The 21,343-nt window shown below is 40.8% G+C and overlaps 1 protein-coding gene across 3 annotated transcripts in view; it reads left to right on the top strand.

The window, feature by feature from the left end:
* The window catches only part of klhl5 (kelch-like family member 5), a 51,366-nt gene that overhangs the window by 26,025 nt on the left and 3,998 nt on the right, over positions 1–21,343 (top strand). For all 3 annotated transcript variants that reach the window (XM_035999917.1, XM_031286014.2, XM_031286013.2), the window contains 11 exons: positions 4,128–4,316; positions 9,540–9,676; positions 10,527–10,723; positions 11,700–11,912; positions 14,958–15,144; positions 16,119–16,343; positions 16,971–17,046; positions 17,503–17,589; positions 18,911–18,985; positions 19,343–19,480; positions 20,653–20,824. In XM_035999917.1, coding sequence (XP_035855810.1) covers positions 4,168–4,316; positions 9,540–9,676; positions 10,527–10,723; positions 11,700–11,912; positions 14,958–15,144; positions 16,119–16,343; positions 16,971–17,046; positions 17,503–17,589; positions 18,911–18,985; positions 19,343–19,480; positions 20,653–20,824 — 1,656 coding nt within the window. In that variant the 5' untranslated portion in view covers positions 4,128–4,167. The remainder of the gene's footprint in view (positions 1–4,127; positions 4,317–9,539; positions 9,677–10,526; positions 10,724–11,699; positions 11,913–14,957; positions 15,145–16,118; positions 16,344–16,970; positions 17,047–17,502; positions 17,590–18,910; positions 18,986–19,342; positions 19,481–20,652; positions 20,825–21,343) is intronic.

The following is a 21,343-nucleotide window of genomic DNA, read 5'->3' on the forward strand; positions in this document are numbered from 1 at the left end:
CTGTGCATGTTTGTGTACACATGCATGGTGGAGTGTATTGCATTGGTGTGGTCATCCAGCTGTTGTGGTGTGAAAGGGCATGGAGACAGCAAAACAAATAACTCCTCTCTCAGATTTATGTTTTATTATAATGCGGCAGTAAATGTAATGAAGAAAAGGTATGAATACAGACAGTTTGTGTGTGTGTGTGTGTGTGTGTGTGTGTGTGTGTTTACTGTACTAGCATAATGATGCATCTGAAAGCCTCCTATTATACTCTGTGTTCCCAAGACACACATCAGAAAATATCAATGATTCATAGGACACACAGTACAGTACAGTAAACACACACACACACACACACACACTTTAAAACAGCTTTCAGTGGGAGCAAAAGCTGATGTATTTTTTTTTATTCAGTAATGTCTGATGGCTTTCATTCTACACTACATTTGCATTCACTGCAAATGTCTATGATTGTGTGTGAGAGAGAAAGAAAGGGAGAAGTATGTTGTTGTTTTTATATGTTGTTATGCAAGGCTTGCTGCCATCTTCAGTGATGTGAGTCTGTCAGCGCTTGCAAAGAAAATTACCTCTGCTTAATAGTAATGCACACATACACATACCAGCTTCATTAGCATAAACAAAGACAACATTATAATGTGAACCTAAGCAGAATTTGAGTATGTATTGTGCATGTACATATTGCCATATCCCTGCACATGTTATGGTTGCCATACCAACACAGAGATTAGTTTCTGCAGCATACATGTGCAGCTCTATATGATTTCTGTATGCATTCATCCCCTCCCTCTGAGAGTGTACTCTGTGGGACTCTGTGGACAGTATGATACTCCAAGAACAGAATCCAGTGGCAGAATCCCAAGTGGGATCATGGCAAGGGACGCGTTCTGAATCCCAGAGTAGCTGAAAGCTCGGCTCGACTCCGCTGATCTTCTCCTCTCCCTTTTTACTTTTTCACCCCACCCAGCTTCCCCCCCTTTAATCCTGTTGTGCCTCCCTTACTCACTCTCTCTCTCCCTCTGTCCTGTGTTTATCTCTGCCCACCCTTGTCCATTTATTTGCCCTCTCTTTTTTCTCCATGTGTTGGGAAACACAAGCTTTTGTATGTGTATCACAGAGGGGTTAACATGTGACCAGGCAGGCTACGTGGCTGTACGATCACGTATTATATCAGGTTACAGGACCAAGTTTCATTTGCATTAGCTGTTAGTCTACAGGCTAATCAGGCTATATAGTTAATCACAAGAGTGTGCACGCAATTGTGTGTGTAAGAGAGAGAGAGAGAGAGAGACAGAGAGGCAGGGAGAGAGATACTGAATGACAGTGGTGTGAGTGTCCTTGCCTGGTGCAGGGGTTTAAAAAATCTGGCTGCATGGTGTTGTTTCACCCCAGACACACACACTCTCTTTCTCTGTCTGTCTGTCTCTCTCTCGCTCTCTCTCTGTCTGTCTGTCTGTCTGTCTGTCTGTCTGTCTGTCTGTCTGTCTCTCTCTCTCTCTCTCTCTCTCTCTCTCTCTCTCTCTCTCTCTCTCTCTCTCTCTCTCTCTCTGTCAATGTTGAGTGCCTGCCAGGCTCTATTAAGGGGACTGGAAGGCAGCCCCCCCCCCCACACACACACACACTTCAAAGCCATGTCTTCTGGCAGTATTTAGCCACGCTATTTGTCTACACACACACACATACACACACACACACACACACACACACACACACACACACACACACACACACACACACACACAAGGACAGGAAAACTAGTCAAAAAGCCTCCTTGGAGGATTGGGATAGGGAAGAGAGAAGGCTGAGGCAAAGATATATGGTGGAAAGTGAGTGATGGATGAGATTAGCTGAAGATATAAAATTCAGGACGGTAGAAAGATATAGAGGAGTAAAGGACAGAGGCTGAGGAAAGATGACTGCTGCTATAGCACATCAGCAGCAGCAGCACACACACAAACCCGAATGTGTGCATGAATACACACACTGTAAATCCTGCATACAACAGCGTTTTCTTAGAACTTTTCTAGCAGTGTCTCAGATAATTTTTTTAAATTCAGGTCAAGTAAATTTTCAAAATTCCCAAAATCGCACGTTGGCCTTTAAATGCTTTAAATCTGTAATAGCTGATTTTATTTTTGGTTACTTGGGAGCAGCAGAAAGAGGCTATAAACACAACACAGCCAGCAGACACGGAGAAACATAAGCATTAACTTGGAGTCGTGTTTCTGCAGTCCAATATCCACTCTCTTCTAGCTCTGTTTTTGGTCTTCACCAACTGCTGGGTTAGCTGCTAAATGCTCCACTTTGTTTACCAGCTAGTTGCTAACTTTGTGACATTTGGTGCTGGGCAGGTAGTGTACAGTGGGTTTATCAATGCTTTTTTGCATTTAAACAGAACCAAAACAGTGAAGTTACAGGCTGACAATCACAACAATGACAGTCAAATGCTCCATAGAGCTGAGGGGAACTGCAGAGTTTTGTGATAATTATTTGTGGGTTTACATAGTCATGTGATCCATCATTGATAATTAATAATAAAAAATATTGATAAGAGTCGCTTTAAAATTTATAATCGGATAAGGACAAACTCAGTAGAAAAACCCTTTGACTGGAAAAAAGTTAACAGAGAAAGGACTGGTTTTAGAGAAACAGAATGTTGATGAAATGGCAAACATGGATCAGAGAACATGGTAACTTCCAGGTGTCAGGTTTTCTGTACCACAAAAAATGGAAAGAGGACACATTAGAGATACTTATCAGAATGATTTATACTATCAAATGTACAATCCTGTTTTAGATAATTTAGTATTTACATTTAAAATCATGTTGTGTACACAAGCAACATTATTCCCTGCCTTCCCAGAATTTCTGTCTTTCTCTCTGTTTATTGCTGAGAGAATATGTGTGGAAAACAGGGGTGCTGAAATCATCATTGCATTGATGCATTGCGATGCAGACCTAGGCGATTCTGCATCGATGTAGTGACAGACCATAATCGATTATTGCCTACTGATGTTACTTGTTGATTTTCCAGTCCTGTCTGTTGTGTTCAGACTCCGCTACATTCAGGAAGTGACTTTTTTAAGAGCAGATACAATGAAAAGTTAATTCTTGAATTTGTTGATGAAAACCATGTGTAGCAGTATATAATATTGATGAGGTGATGCATCGTGCTGCATCGGGATATCGAATCGATTCATATCGTTAACAGGATAATCTTAATCGAATCGAATCGTGAGGCCAGTGAAGATTCACACCCCTAGTGGAAAACTGTGACTTAGGACAATTTGATTTGCAACAAACGCACACACACACACACACACACACACACACACACACACACACACACACACACACACACACTTCCACATCCCTAAAACAGTGGGATTTTTCATTGAAATTATATCATCCTTGGAGTATCATTTCATTTCTTATTTCTTTGTGCTGTAGGGCTAGTCCTGCCACTTCTGCTGTTAAATTAAAAATGGAAGTACAGCCCTGGCTCTCATAAATTAGATGCTGGTTTGGGAGCCATGATGGCTGATAATTCACAGGGTAGCTACTTCGGTGCTTGTCTTTGATGAACACACATGCACACACTAACACACACACTTAACACCTTGTCAGTTTAGACTGGAAGAATAAGACATAACAGCCATGGGCTGCAACGCTTCCACCAGTGAATAACTAATAACAAATGTAAACCCGGCTTCATTTCTCGTTGTTGGTATAGATACAAGGAAACTGGTTGCCATTAGGGAGCAGAGTAAATGACTGCACACTCTTACAGCTATTTAATTGGCAGCTTCTCTTTTAAGTAGGCTAAATTTATCTGCCCATTTACTCCTAGTAATTGGACCATTAAAGATCTTTTGTCTGCTTCAGGCGACATACAGTACCCCTGTTGAGAAGTGAAGGAGAGAGCGAAAACGTGTGAGGTAATGGCACAAAGAAAAAGATGGCGCATGGGTGACACAGAGCAGCTGGTGTAGCTCTCTCCACACATCTGTCTCTTTGTCTTGAACAAAAGAGAATCAGCACCAACACATGCACTCAAAGCTTCTGTCTCCTTCTCTTTGTGTCTGTTTGTCCGTTTCTTTGTGTGAATGCCTATCTTTGCACAGGACATCTAACAGCAGTGCCACACTGTCCTCATGTGTGTCGATGGAGCCATGTGCATGTCCAGAGGAGTGTATGTTCACAGCTCTGTCCCACGCCGACGTCACCTTCCGTAAGATGGAGGGCTACCTGAGGTCCCGACAGCTGTGTGATGTCATACTGGTGGCTGGAGACAGGCGGATACCTGCACACAGGTAGGAGCAAAAAGACAACACATATTACACAAACATGCAGATGGTGACGTTGAATAGATGTACATCATTAGGGTTGCAACTAATGGTTATTATCGATTAGGTATGTTTTGGATTAATTGATTGTTTGTTTGACCAAATGTTGCAGGTTGCCCAAATAAATATTACATTCACCCATACTCGCAAACGCATACTCAGTCTGTCTGCAATCTGCAACCATATAGATAATCGCCACTTTTCAAGCAAAAATCCCAAACAAAATGAAAATTGTATATATTTGGACTGTTGGTGGGACAAAACTAGCAACATAAAGTTTCCAACATGTACATCAAAGTTTTACAATGCACACACATGCACAAGCATTATGATTAATGTACCTACACAGACGAGTCTTTCTCTCACACACACACACACACAGACACACACACACACACACACACACACACACAGCAAAACCACAGTCATGCTCATAAAAGTCCCTTTTATTTTTGTAGTTTTTCTGTACCACACAGTCAATTGAGCCTCTGAATCATGCATCAAACACACACACACACACGGACACGCACACACACACACACACACACACATACATGTGCCTGTCACGCACCTCATACCTCCCACTATGCTGCTTTGTCGCTGTTGCTCTCTGGGCATGTGGCCATGCAGCAGCAGGGTCCATCTGCACAAGGATGAGACAGAAGAGCAGTCCTCCACCAGCAAAAAGCCTCCTTTTCTCTCACTGAATTCCTCCTCTGCCTCATTTGATTTTGTTCTTCAGGCACAGATGGTGACAAACAACAGACCCTGCTGTATGAGAATCCTAATGGTGTATGTGAAAGAGTGTGTTGGCATCTGAAGTTGTGTGTATGTGTTGAGTGTGTGTACAAGCAAAGGGGTAGGAGTAAGATGCTTGAAAGTGGGTGTTTTGTTTGCAATTGATTTATTGTATGTGTAGGATAAAAATGCTTTTCTGGGAACAAAACATACACTCTCTTTCTCTCCCTTTCTCTCTGTCTTACAAGTACACACAAACAAATGCACCATATGCTGAATAGGCCACTTGTACTGTGTATAGCTGCATACATGTTTATTGTGGAGTTTGTTGCAAGCAGTGCACTTTGAGCAAAACTCAAGCTTTATATGTACTTTAAAAAAGTAGAGCATAATTATATTGTGTGTCTCTGGGGCAGTGCTCTATACAAATACATTATCTTGCAAAGCCATTTTTGTACCCCCAAGTGGACACCTCTGTAAGAGTGCTACCTCAACTGATTTGAGTTAATATACCTTTTAGTTCAGAAACTTCTGTGTACCGTTGTTGTAGATCAATAGCTATGCATCTGGGGCCCATTATGTGCATACAATGGTTATTGATGGTTCATGCTCACAGTGATAATGCTAACATGTTGATGTTTAGCAAATATAATGTTTACCATGCTAACTATCTAAGTTTAGCACGTAAGCATGCTAACATTTGCTAATTAGCACTAAACCCAAAGTACAGCTGAGGTAGACAGGAATGTCATTAGTTTAGCAGGTATTTGGTCATAAACCAAAGTCAATTTAATTTATTAGCCTAATATTAGAAATCACAAATTAAGGGGCTTTACAATCTGTACAGCACACGAGAGCCGCCCCGCCCCCCTTAAAACTAATTTAATGGGAAAAAATGCTACAAACCAAAGCAAAGCATTTGACAAACATTTTGATTTTGAAGTGATGACGTTAGTAGGAATTACTAAATTACCACAATTTATCCTGAGGGGGCATGGTAATCGTAAGTGTTCCCTTATCCATTTCACTGGATAAGGGAAAACTTTGACCTACTAGTGGCAGTATAGCAAAAGTCAGGGTTTCACCAAAATCATTAGGAAACTTCCTACGGGGACCATGAATGTCTGTATTTAATTAATAGTTATTAAAAGATATTTCAATCTGGACCAAAGTGGTGGCTTCTACTTTACCTTTATTTTGTGTGGAGAAAAGTCATAATAGTTGAGTAAGTCTCTCCTACCAGTCCTGTTGTTTTTCCCTCTCTATTTTTCCACCACTGTGTCCTGCACCAAGCAGCACAGTGTTCAGTTTCCACCTCGCCATCCTTTCCTGAGTCCAACTCGTCTGTTTCCTGCTTTCTTTACTCTGGCATTTTGTCTACTCTGTGCTCTTTCCATTACAGAGTGACACACTGCCTGCCATGTCTCTGTCTTCTGCAAGGTACATTTGTGTGTAAATAACCCAGTACTGTACAGTAGCCTGTATTGCTCACTGCAAGTCAGAAAGAGACCCACATGAAAAATGAAGGAGTAAAAATACTGTGTGAGAAAGCGAGAGAGATAAGAAAGAGATACCAGACTGGAATACTGGCAGAGCAACTTCCTGCTGACTATAGTGTATTTCGACATCTTTGTCTATAAAAGACCCACACACACAACTCTTCTCTGCTTCAGGCTATCTGTCATGGTCCCAGTGTCACACTCAGAGTAATAAGATTACACACGTGCATAACACACACACACACACACACACACACACACATCCAAGCCTGTTGACCATGAAGTCAAAAAAACATTTTAACATGTGAAATTCTATTTACATAGCTGTCAAACAGAGCTCTAATGTGAACTTTATCATACCAATCAGCCATATTTAGATCAGTAAGTAATAATGAATCCTGCAGTGATCTGGAGGACTACTTTTCATGTCATTTAGCATCCATTACACAGGAGCCACCTCATTTACAAAGACATCTCTAAGAGCAAAGAATGAAAAATACTACTCATAAAATATTAAATAACAACACGTTTTAAACTTCACAGGGACATGAAAGGGTAATGGATTGTTGCGGTGGGGAATTAATTCACTTTTTTTGCAAACAACCTTAGGATAATTCCTTTCTGTCCTTTCTCTGGTTTGCTCTGCATAATGCCATATTTCTTTCAGACTCTCTCGCCTCTAAATTTTACATTGACCTTACATTAAGCATATTCCTCTCTCTTTCTTTCTCTCCTGCCCATGAGCTCAGCTGCTGTAATGACACATGCAATGAATTGAATAATCTCTTCTCCGACTGCAGGGATTGGCATGTCTTTTATAGTGCAAGCCAGGACTTTATCTGGCTGGGGTTGTGTCTTCTTTTATATTGTTTTCTGTGGGCGCTTCTGTGAATTCTGTGTAAAACAATAGTCATTTTCTTTCGTAATAACAAACTCTGTGTAAGTAAAGAGTTGAAAAATTTAGAGAATAGAAAGAATCTTTTTTTTTTTTACATGGGATAGTCAGGCAACAAAAATATCTATGGAAGGTTACAGCATTAAATTAAGGAAATAATGTAAGTGATATTACAGTACAGTACTGACATTCAGGCAGCATGGCCTTATGTTAATTTTTTGTATTCTTTTGGTGCCTATAGTAAAAAGTCTCATTTTGTTATAGAATCTTACTGTGTTAAGACAATAATTATTTTCTTAATGTAAGAAAAGCTCCATGCCCTTTTGGCATCTGTGTGTGTACATTCTTCTTCCAACATCTTTTCCAGATGTTCCAGTTTAGTTTCACATAATTTAGTGATCTGCTAATGTGGAACTGGTTTCAAAGATACATAATCCTAAAAAAATAAATTAGTTTTGGTCAGTCTCCAGTATGTCAGAAATTATGAAAATGTATATCAGATATTAAAAACTTAGTTCTTACTGTTACTGAGTGAAAAACATGCTCCACTGCAGTTTGACTAGTAAGCATTTAAACATCTGAGCTCTTTATTCTCAATATGTTCACTATGTACAAACATCTGGAGATGCCTTAGGCTCATGCCAGGCTGTTGTTTGCACAGTTGTGTTCCACCTCTAATAACATCTCTTCAGAGAGAGCAGTATACAATGATAGTGCCATTTGGAGAGGATTGATTTCAAGTGATTTAATATTAAATGCACACATTGAGTGATAAAAAAAATGTGTAGAGTACATATGTGCAGGACTTCTTTCCATCTACAGTAATAATCATTTACAGACTGTTTTTATTAAGCATTCACGTGAGAGAGATAGAAGACAGTAATGATAGATGCTTTACCTTGTTGTTCAACAGCCTTTATGTTAATCTGACTTTTTGTTGCTTTTTGTTGTTGTTTGATTGCCATTGGGAATTTTATTTAAAAGCAATCCGGGTGCTTTATTCAGACATGAGACCGACATGTTAAGTAAAGGGGTCTGGAAGTCTAAATCAAGCAATATAGAATAACAGTCAGATAATAAAACTATGTATAAAAATCTTGTATGAATGATGAAAATGTCCGTATGTCCCCTCAAAGCATGGTGTGAAGCCTTAAAAATAACACAGACCTACGTCATTCTGGCCTCTGTTTGGTTTAACTTGGTTGTTGTAGTTCTTATTTTGGCTTGAATTTTGACACTTCTGCTATATTTTCCACCTCACAACGCTCACGCCACCTCATAAGAATACTGTCCTGAAGAATCCCCCCACCCCTGTTGGTAGTGCAGACTTTCCACTCTTGCCACTTTCTACTCTTCGTCATAGTAGGAAATGCATATCTGTTGTGCCCTTAAGTTATGCAACTGTAGATTTTCCATAAACTAGGTACACTCGTCAATTCAGCTTCTGTTTATCAACAGATCTGCGAAGGGACACTTTAGACACTGTAGGGTCCATCGCCATACTTTATTCTTTTTCAGCAGGTTTTTTTTTATGTCTGTAAGTGACGATTTGCAGACCACTTTTAAATCTGACACCTACAGGTCAGTAGGAAGAAGAGAACTACTATACGAAAAGTGACAAATAGTTTTGTAAAGAATGGAAAAAGAGCTTGAGAGAGAAGTTCAAACCCTGCTTTCTTTCTCCCCTCTACACAGCTGCCTATCACTGCATGAAGTAGCCGTGAATGTTGATTGTCGGTTTCGTAAAGAGTTTGTTGGATGCAGTCCCCCAAATTATGACAGTGGAGAGGTGTGGGGGAAGGGGGTTTCAGTCACTGTTTGACAAACACTTCAGTTGGAGCATACCGAAGCCTTTAATGTGACTCGCATGTGTATCTACTCTGATGTATTTGCAGGATGATAATACTGTGCGTTGTTTGGCTGCGTCATCATTTCCAGGTCTCTTTGTTCTGCATCTTTTCCCTGTCAGTCCAGACTCAGCAAGGTCAAAGTACTCCGTTCCTCCATTACAGCTGTCCGTCCTCTCTGACTGATGTCTGACACTCTCTCCACTCACAGACTTGTCCTTTCATCCGTGTCGGACTACTTTGCGGCCATGTTCACCAGTGATGTGAGGGAGGCCAAGCAGGACGAGGTGAAGATGGAAGGAGTGGACCCTGATGCATTGTCGGTACTTGTGCAGTATGCATACACAGGTAGGTACAGATACACTGATCGCCTATATTAGAAATAGATCAGTACATACTGTCAGGCAAAAATCACATACTATGATGTTTTAGGAAATTACTTCGGAGACTTTTTAAAAATGAGACTATTTATTTTGTATCCATTTTTCAATTTTTGCACCTTCAGTAAGACCATATAGCCTTGGGGCTGAGTGCCACAAATGGGGTAGGAAGGTCAGCCTGAGCCTCGCTCCCTATGCTTCACTCCTGCTTTGTGAGCTCTGTGACGCAGATAAGCCACACCCACCCCAGCCCGGCGGCCAATAAACTAACAGCTGGATTATGATGTGAGACTTTGTTATTGTTAGGAAAAAGGAAATTAATGATCCAGATTCCAATATGAGCACCATGTACTGTAGCATTCATGCACGTTAGCCTCAGCTGAAGTGATGGCTACTCTGTGTTAACACCACTGCATCAACTTGGGTCCCACAGTATGTAATATTTTTTGGATGGCTAGGATAATCCCATTTCATACCACTCCGGCTATTGTTTTGCATGCGTACATTTTTGTAATCTCTCCAACAGAAATTGTAAAACATTGGGAATGCCTGGATGGCTGTAATATATTGTACCTTTTAGTAGGTTTTGGTTTGGTATTTACAGTAAGGTAAAAAGTCCTTAGCCGCCACATTGTTTTTTCCATGCTAAATAAATGGATTCATTTTGGTCGCGTTGATGGTGGTGTTTACTCTTGATCTCAAAACCTTTTGAATAATAAATCTTAGACACTTTAAAATATGCAGTCCTTTTGTAATGTAGTTCTATTTTGCCATCCAACTGTCATCCTTCTTCTCCATCTCACCTCTTTGCCTTCCAGGCCGTCTCGAGTTGAGGGAGGACACCATTGAGTCTGTGCTGTCAGCCTCCTGCCTGCTGCAGTTGTCATCGGTGGTTCAGGCCTGCTGTTCGTTCCTCATGAAGCAGCTGCACCCTTCCAACTGTCTGGGAATCCGCTCCTACGCCGATGCTCAGGGCTGCAATGATCTGCAGAGGGCCGCTCACGCCTATACCATGGTTGGTTCACGCCCAGTTCATCTCTATACCTCCAGCATTGTAGAGCCACCACGGGAAAATGAAAAACTGCTTTAGAAAATATGGGTCTGAAAATGATGATGTAGATTCAGGTAGACCACAGGTGATGTTTAGGTTTTAACTTTAATTAAGTAAGAACAATGAACAAGCTTCTTTCACCTCTTCCTTTCACAACTATCCCTCTCTACCTCTATGCAGTTTTCTACAGTCAGACTTTGGTCATTTTCCATCCTTGACGTTATTCTTGGTAACAAATTGGTTCCTCATTCACAACGCGTCACACACCCTTAACGCCACAATGGCTGTTTTCAGCACAGGGTTGCTATGGTGACTGTGAAATAGCTCCTCCATCGACTTATTATTTTTCTTTTCTTTTTCTCTCCTGTCTTAACGTGCCTTTTCTTCCATCCTGTCTCCCTCTGTGTCTGGCTCTGTCAGTGTCACTGTTTCTCTCCTTTTGCCTTTCTATTTAAGTGGATTATTGTTAGATTTAAATCTGTTGTAATTATTTTGTAAAGGTGGCTTTATCTGGGTGTGACTGTCTGCCTGCATCTGTAATTCACTCACACACACTTATTCACACACATACACCGCTCACAGGATTATTTCAGCCGATGTGTAAGCTATACAGTAGACTATGTAGAGAGAAAATCGTTTTCATTTCTTTTTTTATTTATTTAAAATGTTTTATTCATGTGGTAATCAGGTCACATTTAGACGTGTTTATAACCTTTTATAATTCCCACAGATTATACTTGCCTCAAAATAAATAAATAGATAAATTAAAAAACATGAATGAGAATAGTTATGGCAGTCACAGTACAACAACAACAACAACCATAATGTGGACTAACACTGAGGACATGTTTGTATTCTGGCCTCTATATAAACTCGCTACTAGAACTGAAACCGTTGATTAATCAATCTGTTGCTCGTTGTTCATCTCCCTGTCCACCAGGAACACTTTTTAGAGGTGGTGGGAGGCCAGGAGTTCCTGTTGCTTCCTGTGGAGGAGATGGAGAAGCTGATCACGTCTGATGACGTCAACGTGCCAGATGAGGAAACCGTGGTAACCTCTTTGCTAACGTGGGTCCTTCATGACACAGACACGCGACAACATCACCTACCCTTGCTGCTGGCTCACATACGACTGCCACTGCTGCAGACACAGGTGAGAGCTGCAAAGGACATAACGTACTGTTGTACTGTGCTTATTTAAAGTGGCTAGAATCGGTATTTTTATAATAAAAATGACAATGTGAAAACAATATGAAAGGGGTCGCTCGTAATGATTAGAATTATCAACCCAAATCTTGCAGCTTTACGGAATTAATAGCGAGTTTAATAGCTCATTGTTTAGTTGTCCGGCCCACATTTTACTATTTTGGTACACAATTAGGGCACTCATAGCATTGTTTTCGGACGGCAGCTGTTTTCAGTGAAAAAGCTCTGAAAACCCACTGTACACTTTCTGCTCTGTACCAAACAGCAGAGAGACACAGTTAGTGACTAGCCGGTGAACATAGTGTGCTAACATAGTGTGGAGCAGTTATCAGCTAAAGAGACAGATATTTCCCTCAGAATTTGAGTGACCAAAAACAAAGATACATTTAATTTAATTGTTACATCAATGTATGAGGCAAGAGTTTTTATCAGTCTTCCTCCTGATGATCTGCTGGACTGGCCAAATTTGTCTCATGCTCTGTCCCTCCTCCGTCTTCTCTACCTCCTTCTGGCTCCAGTCCGTTTCTATCTGTCTCTATCCTCTTTAGGCAATTAGAGGGACTATAATAATTACGTTAACTGTAGCTCACAACCGTTACTCTGTCACGTGTGTGCTTGTGTACACACACACACACACACACACGTTTTAAACCTTAATTAAGTGTGATATCTCTCTTAACTGCAGCAAAATTATCTGTTCTCTTCATCTACTTCATCAGTCATTTCCCTTACTATATATAAAGAAGCTGTAGAGATAAAAAAAAAAAAAAAAGTGTGCCCCCTCCCCCTCCTCTTTCCATCTTCTCTTCCTGCGACTATACATCTCCCAGGTTTGCACTTGTGCGGTATAAAGTATGAACACCTCAGATATACGACTTTGCCCTGGTCAGCTGAAATCACAAGTAGTTGTAACATGTAATCAGACGAGAAGATGGATGGTAAAGCAGTAGAATAACACTACAGCAGAGAGAGCAGAAGCAAGACAGACATAGAGCTGAGCTAAACCTTTAACAGTATATTACCCCCCTCACCACCACCACCACCATGCTAAATGGATAAATGAATGAATTCAGCAACCTCATGAGCTGTGACGTGCCAATAATACGACGTATAAACCTCACACAGACATCTGATCGATATTCATCAACCAATTAGTCAGCTCTTATCTAGGCCGCTGTGTGATTACTCATCAAGAGGATGTCAATGCACCAAATGAATACCTTTAATCCCTTCTCCCCGTTAACACTGTCACACACACAGACACATACACACTTGGTCTAATCTTTTCAGAGAAACATCTGTGGGCAGTAAATCAGATGTGCACCAAACAGAATGACAGGACAGTAAGTGTGTGTGGATGTCTTTAACAACAATGAACATTGATAAATATGCTGATTACTTCCTCAGTTAACCATTTGGTCTTAAAAATAGCAGAAAATAATAAAAGAAACATACCCATCACATTGGGCAGGTGTGTGTGTGTGTGTGTGTGTGTGTGTGTGTGTGTGTGTGTGTGTGTGTGTGTGTGTGTGTGTGTGTGTGTGTGTGTGTGTGTGTGTGTGTGTGTGTGTGTGTGTGTGTGTGTGTGTGTGTATGCATCTAATGCCCTAGGCAGTAACTGGCACAAATGCACATCAGAGTGGGATTAATAGTGGGATTTGATAAATTCGAAATTGAATCTCCTTAATACTTGCCCCAGAGTTCTCCTGCAGCAAACAGTAGAAATTATAGTTGTAATATTGCACCCATGTTTTTATTATTCAGCGCCTCATAGAGACGCTACATAGAAAGTGTGTGTGTGTGTGTGTGTGTGTGTGTGTGTGTGTGTGTCATAAGTTGACAAAGGGCATCCTGAAACAGAGAGGGGAGGACTACTTTCTCACTTCCCACTGCGAGGTAAAGAGAGGACAGAGAGGAGAAGGTGGGATATCTGCAGGATTCAGTCTTATCTTGCCCTCCACATTCAATCCTTCACAGCGTGATGGATAAATAGCACAGGAGAGGACATGCACGGTTTTCTATCTCTGTCCTTCTTTATCACGCACACATACACACACGCACACACACACAAACGTCTGCCGAAATAGGGTTCACCCTAATTTGTCCCTCTGTGATTGTGTGCAATGGAAGTGTGTGTTCACCCTGTCGTGTAAGCTGCTTATCCATTTATCATGCTTGCTTTACGCTCTCCACGTCTGGCTAGAAAAAAACATTTTATATTCAGTGACCAAATTGAATTATTTGGGCCGAATTTTTCTTTTTATGGTGGTGGACAACACAGAGGAAAAAGGGTGTAAAAAAATACTTGTTAAACTTATACTTGTTCTCTGTGATTGAATCTTAGCAGCCATTTTTGAAAATCCCCACCAACATACATATATGTTCAGGTAAAATCTGGCTCCTCTTGAACCTCTACATCTTTTAACACACACACACACATACGCAAGCACACACAAACACATCTATCTAAATGTAAATCATGTAATTCTTGTCTTCGGGGGAAAACTTGCTTCACATCAGCCTGCCTCTCTCACAGGCAGTGATTTCCTGTGGAAGTATTTTAAGCTACAGACTGGTGGATTGAAGTGCTTCATGCTGCAGCCCCTGGCTGTCTTTATGTGTGTGTATGTGTGTGATCATAGATGAGGTTAGAGGGTACGGACTAGAGAGCTGATGAGATGTTGGGGACAGATTAGTCCTCTAGTGTGTCAGATGATCTGTGTGTGTGCGTGTGTGTGCGTGTGTGTGTGTGTGGCTGCACACTAATGGCTGCTGGTTTGATCTAATCTCTCAATCAATCAGAGAACAGGTTTCTTTCGATCCTCAGACTTCCACAATCAGTGATAACATTGGGACCCCCACATGCAGTATACAGCTACCCTGCATTCGTTTGTTGATAGCTGTTGTCACATGTCCCTGTTTGTTTGTGTGTGTGTGTGTGTGTGTGTGTGTGTGTGTGTGTGTGTGTTTTTTTTTTATTATGTGTGTGTAGTTCTTGGCAGACTTGGAGTCCAACCCTCTGCTCCGGGACAGTATGGAGTGCCAGCGGCTGCTGATGGAAGGGATGAAGTATCAACTCTTGCCTCAGCGCCAGCCCCAGCTTCAGAGTCCCCGCACCCGGCCCCGCAAGGCAACTGTTGGGGCCATGTTCGCCGTAGGGGGCATGGACGCTACGAAAGGTAGAACAGGCACTTGCATGTAAACACAGACCAGACATTATATATATATATATATATATATATATATTATTGTAGTTAGTGTTTGTATTTTTCAAATGTTTTCATTGGAAGCATTTGTTTCTAATTTGTTTTCATATTCAAAAATATTGACATTTGTATTTGTATTTTACACTATTTTCCAAGAATGATGTCAAAAAAAGACAGGAAAAAGGAGAGGAGAAAGGAAAACAAAAAGGAGGGAATGCCCGTCGAATCACCCATTCACCTGCCAACCCAGAACTACTTGAAATTTTTGAGTTTGTGTAAAATGTGTGTTGTTCAAGAAAAGAAATAAATTGTGAACATATTTTTAAAGATTTCTTCAGTTTATCATTAAAAAAAAACCTAATTCTCTCTAGTGTCATTTCCGATCCACAGCTTCACTGAGGGACTTCAGCTTTTTCCAGAATGTAAACATACTTTTGAGTGTTTTTGCTGCAAGTAGCCCACAGGAGACAAAGTGTTGTTAAGAAGAAGTCAAATTATGCCTTCAATATTCTAAGTATGATCAGTTTTGAATCTGGATTGTCAGTATATAAGAGAAGATGCTGAATATTTCGTTCCAAAGACATTGAGGTATATACAGGGTATATAGGGGTATGTTAAATTTAAGAAAACAAAATTCACAGACATTTCCTCTTAATTGTGGCTTGATGGAATAACTATCCTTTGTCTTGTAATCATGAGAAGACATGATGACATGATGAAAATGTTATAATACAGAGCTCATTTATCCATGTGTGCTTGGATAAAGTGTGTGTCTCTACACACAAATACACAGAGTCTACTGTTGGGAGTAAATAAAAGTGGTATAGTCCTACCTTGAGCTGACGTCTCAAGAGTGGGTATTCTGGTCAGGTTCGTCAGAAGTGAAAAATTAGAGCACATCAACGGCTGCAGTTTTATTTGACATGTTTTTCTGTTGTTCCGTCCAGGTGCTACCAGTATCGAGCAGTACTGTCTGCGTCGGGACACGTGGAGGCAGGTAGCCACCATGAGTGGACGGAGACTACAGTTTGGTGTAGCTGTCCTTGATGGCCGTCTCTATGTGGTGGGCGGCCGAGATGGACTCAAGACCCTAAACACTGTGGAGTGTTACAACCCGCACAGCAAGTCCTGGAGCGTCATGCCTCCCATGTCCACCCACAGGCATGGCTTAGGTGAGCCGCATGTTTGAATAGAAATTTGACATACAAGTACATTTCAAGCCGAAAAGGGCTTGAAAAGGTCTATTGGACGAGCCTTTTAAAGAGGAGGGATTATGTTGTTGTTATTTGAATTTTGAGTATGGCGATCCTTGATCTTTGCTAAAAAAAAGTTGTCATTTCACTTCTAACAAAGTGAGGTCAAAGGTCAGTTTCAGCTACACAACAGCACCTCAACAGTAAGTGATTTAGTGTCATGCTCAAGAGCACTTCAACAGACTGAACCTGTGTATTTGTCTCCCCACTCACTGTGCAAGCCTACTATTACAATGACAACATTTGATAAGGTGTGATGTGCTGGTGCTTCATTGTTTTTTAAAAAATGTGTGCATGTGTGTGAAGAGAGATGGGGATTAAAACACACATCTGGCACCACAGATGCTCTGGCAGATAAATCCCTTGAGTATGGAGGTGTCAACATGCTGCTAACTCTGCACGCCTGATGTCTAGGGTGTTTTTGCACACACAATGAAAAACTCACACTCTCGCCCTAAATGTGTGTGGTTTTATGAGCTTGTCCAAGGTAATAGTGTTTTGGTAAGTTGCCATGATTAATCATGCACATGTGGATGTGTATCACAGGCGTAGCTGTCCTAGAGGGGCCCATGTATGCAGTAGGAGGACATGATGGCTGGAGCTACCTCAGCACAGTGGAAAGGTAAGATACTTCACACAGCTGTTTTATTCTGTCATTTGCTCTGCTTAAAGGATCAGTTAATTCATATAACAAAAAAAAAAAATATATATATATATATATATATACATATACATATACATCTTACATCTTGTGGTATCTAGCCATGCAGATCATTTTGGTTTTATTTAACCAGGTTTTGAGATATTCCCATCTCCATCTTAATACAACAAGCTGACAGTTTCATGACATGGGGACTATTTCTTCAGTTGAAAATAGTTCAAATAAAATCTGTTGACAGCAGTTTCTGTGGATGATCTAGAGTAACATGGATCTGTTTTTGGAAACAGGTGTTTTTGCTGAAAGATGCAGTGATGGGAAATCACAATCTCTTAACTGCACTGTATATTTAATTAGTTGTTGGAACAGCCATATTTATTATGTGCAGGACTGAGAAGATGTTTACATAATTCTTATTAGGTGGGACCCCCAAGCTCGCCAGTGGAGCTTTGTTGCAAGTATGGCTACACCAAGAAGCACAGTGGGAGTAGCTGTACTCAATGGCAAGTAAGTAAATCAACTCACATATTGCTTCACACATCTACATTTATCCAAGTTAAAGATTCAATACTAGCACATGCACTGTAACACTGAACATGCTTTTAGTTGTTTGTTTGGGACATCTGTTTGTTGACATCTTGCTCTTGTTCTTATGGGCTCTGTATGCACTTATTGCAAAACGCTTTGGACAAAAGCGTCAGTCAAATTGATGTAATTTAATAAATTGTTAACATTTTTAGTAGAAATTACACACACATTGCCTACTGTACTTGTTCAATAGAGAGAGTGTAATTTATATTGTATAACTGTACCCATACTGCACCACCCCACCTCATTATAGTACATAGCCACTGTATGCCATACTGTAGAAATAGTCAATTAATAAGCAACATTTCTCGCTCGTGGTTTGAAGAGAAGAGACCAATGGAGAACATTTTTCAACGGCTTGAAACCAAACCGTTTTGGTCCTGCAGAAAGCAGCTGAACAAATATGACTTTGTCTTGTGAGAGCATTCTTAGAGCATCACACGACAAACACACTCTGCTTGTTTGAAAGATGAAGGTAACAGAGGTAAGGTTAGGTTACTGTAAATGCTGTGCTTTTCTGCACAACACACTGTAGCATGAAACCGTAATGAAAAAGGTGACAATACTCACAGTCACTGGTGCACAAATGCACATCAGAGTGGGATTAATAGTGGGATTTGATAAATTCGAAATTGAATCTCCTTAATACTTGCCCCAGAGTTCTCCTGCAGCAAACAGTAGAAATTATAGTTGTAATATTGCACCCATGTTTTTATTATTCAGCGCCTCATAGAGACGCTACATAGAAAGTGTGTGTGTGTGTGTGTGTGTGTGTGTGTGTGTGTGTGCGTGCAAGGCTATCTGCAATTGTAACTGCATGAATGTGTTTATTCTCTGGGCTCTTTGCCTGATGGAGCTCATTAGTTGCTTGACTGGTTCTGATGCACTTCTTTCCTCCCAACTCCACATCCATGGACACACACACACACACGCACACACACGTACACACACACACACACACACTGATTGCTCTGGGTTGTGATGCCCACCAAGAGTGATGGCTTATTGATTTTGCTCACCTCACTTTGTCCCCAAATCCTGCAAAACAAACACACACACACACACACACACACACACACACACACACACACACACACACACAAATACACTCTTGAACCATCTGTGTCAGCATCACTAAGTTGAAAAGAGACTTCCAGAGTCCAGAAATGTGTGCAGTGTTTTGTGTGGCAGGTGTTTTGTGTGTGTCCAGAGGGGTAACACCATCTTCTGTCTTCCCCAGGCTATATGCAGTAGGAGGACGTGACGGCTCATCCTGCCTGCGTTCAGTGGAGTGTTTCGACCCCCACACCAACAGGTCAGAGACACGGGACTTCATTTGACCAGAATTAATTACCTACTTCTGCTTTATTTCCTGTCTGCTGTACTTTCTAGTAAAGCGCCTCTGTGCTTTTAAGGTTATTATCCACAGATCAGAGGAGATAGCTAACTCTCTAAGGATGTTGGAGTAGACCAAATATAAACAACTTCTGTTTATGAAGTACTGCACATTCATTATGGTCTTCACTGGAAGGGCTGAGACAAAGTTCTTATTGGTCCCCTGAAAATAATCTCCTATTTATATAAACAGCACATATTTCTGTATTCCTCACTGCTGGAGGAAACTCTCTTTTTTTCTCTTTTTCTTCCTGATGTTTACAACCTCCATCTACAGGTGGAATGGTTGTGCTCCTATGGCTAAAAGGCGTGGAGGTGTGGGTGTGGCTACATGGCATGGCTTCCTGTACGCCATCGGAGGTCATGATGCTCCGGCCTCATCCCTTGCATCTCGGCTAAGTGACTGTGTGGAGAGGTGAGTCTATATGGTGTGTGTGTGTGTGTGTGTGTGTGTGTGTGTGTGTGTGCGTGAAATGTATTATCAGTGCACAATTTCGTTTACTGTGTTTATGTGATTTGTGTTGTACTTGAAATGTCTTTTGGGTGATGACTAACTATATATAAAATTTGATTAATTAGATTGTAGTGTGTTTCAAATTATAATGAGTTTTTGTTTATAGAAAAATGAGAACGTCCCAGTGAAAGTTGGCACAGTCTTTGTGATGCTTTCAGACCTGTAGGCGGTGGTACCAGCAAATGCTGCCATTTGCCACAGTGTCATTGTTGATATTATCGCCGGGAGGTGCCAAAGTCTGATTTTGTTTTTGTTCTACACATAGTGGTTTGATTGATTAGCTTAGCATAGTATAAAGACTGGAAGCGGGAAACAGCTAGTCTGGTTCTGTCCAAATTTCAAAAATACTGACTCAAATAGCTGGATCTGGTATAGCTGACAATGGGTTCGATCTATTCAATTTAATTCAATTTAATTCTATGTTTATATACTATATAAATTATATACTGGAATTATAATTCCTGTTTTAAGTTGTTGACCAATGTGTTGCTGCATTTAAACGGTTTACACTTGAATTGTAATTCCTGTTCATTTTTAAGATTTTTTACTAAGTTGCTGGTGCGCGATTTATTATTTTAACAATATATAACAATTCAGGAAATTTACATCAATGTATTTATTTGTTACATTTTGTTTTACAAAGTGAGCAAAGCAATGTTGCCTTACACATACTGTAGAAGAAATATCCCAGTCACTTCCATAGCAGTATCAATATCTGGACTGAAAAAGTCGGCTCGGTGCATCCCTAATTTTAATATAGCTCTCTGTACAGGCACAACGGTACCATACCTAGCAACCCCACAGTGATGACAAGACTGCAGGAAATTAAAGAAATGTGATACAATATTGTATAATGAGCCAGGCTAGTTGCCCCCCCCAGTTCGCCTCCTGGCTCCACCGCTCCACTGAATGCACAGACATGAGATTGATATCAGTCTTCTCATCTAACTCTTGGAAAAGAGGAGAAAGAAGTTTATATCCCAAAATGTTGAACTGTCTCTAATAAAATAGACTTATGTTAATGTAATTTCTCACATTGTATGTTGTGTGTGTGTGTGTGTGTGTCTGTTCAGGTATGACCCTCAGACAGATGTGTGGACGGCAGTTGCCCCCATGAGCATCAGCCGAGATGCCGTTGGTGTTTGTCTCCTTGGTGACCGCCTCTACGCTGTGGGCGGTTATAACGGGCAGGTGTATCTCAATGCTGTAGAAGCCTACGACCCTCAGACAAACGAGTGGACACAGGTACACACAAATGCAATACACACAGACACACACACACACACGCACATGCAGTTTATGTTTGGAAGTAAAGAGTCTGTACAATTTAATAAGCTAGTACACACATAGCAGCAGCAGATTTATATGTATCCACTTGCTCGTATTTACATAAACACATTGAATGTTGTTCAGTAAAAACAAGTAATAAATCATGATGTACACCAATAAAGTTGTTATATAAACACACACAGTCACAGTTTGACCTTCTTCAAGCTCCTTTCCCATATATCTTGCCGTGTTTTTCGTTGTTATGTAAATGTATGTTTTCCTCGTTCTAATATTGTCCTTGCCACCACAGCAGTAAGGAAAAGAGGGGACTATTTTTAACGAGCTCACTCAGCACAAATCTGTCACACTTCAGTTTATACCTCATCTCCTCCAGAGGATTTCCAACCAAAGCTGCTGGAAATCTGCAATTTTGGAGACACGCACCATGCTGAGAAGACGAGGGGTGCAGATGGGCAGATACAGAATACAGAGAAC

The sequence above is a fragment of the Sander lucioperca genome, chromosome 4 (genome assembly GCF_008315115.2).
Source record: "Sander lucioperca isolate FBNREF2018 chromosome 4, SLUC_FBN_1.2, whole genome shotgun sequence".
NCBI lineage: Eukaryota > Metazoa > Chordata > Actinopteri > Perciformes > Percidae > Sander > Sander lucioperca.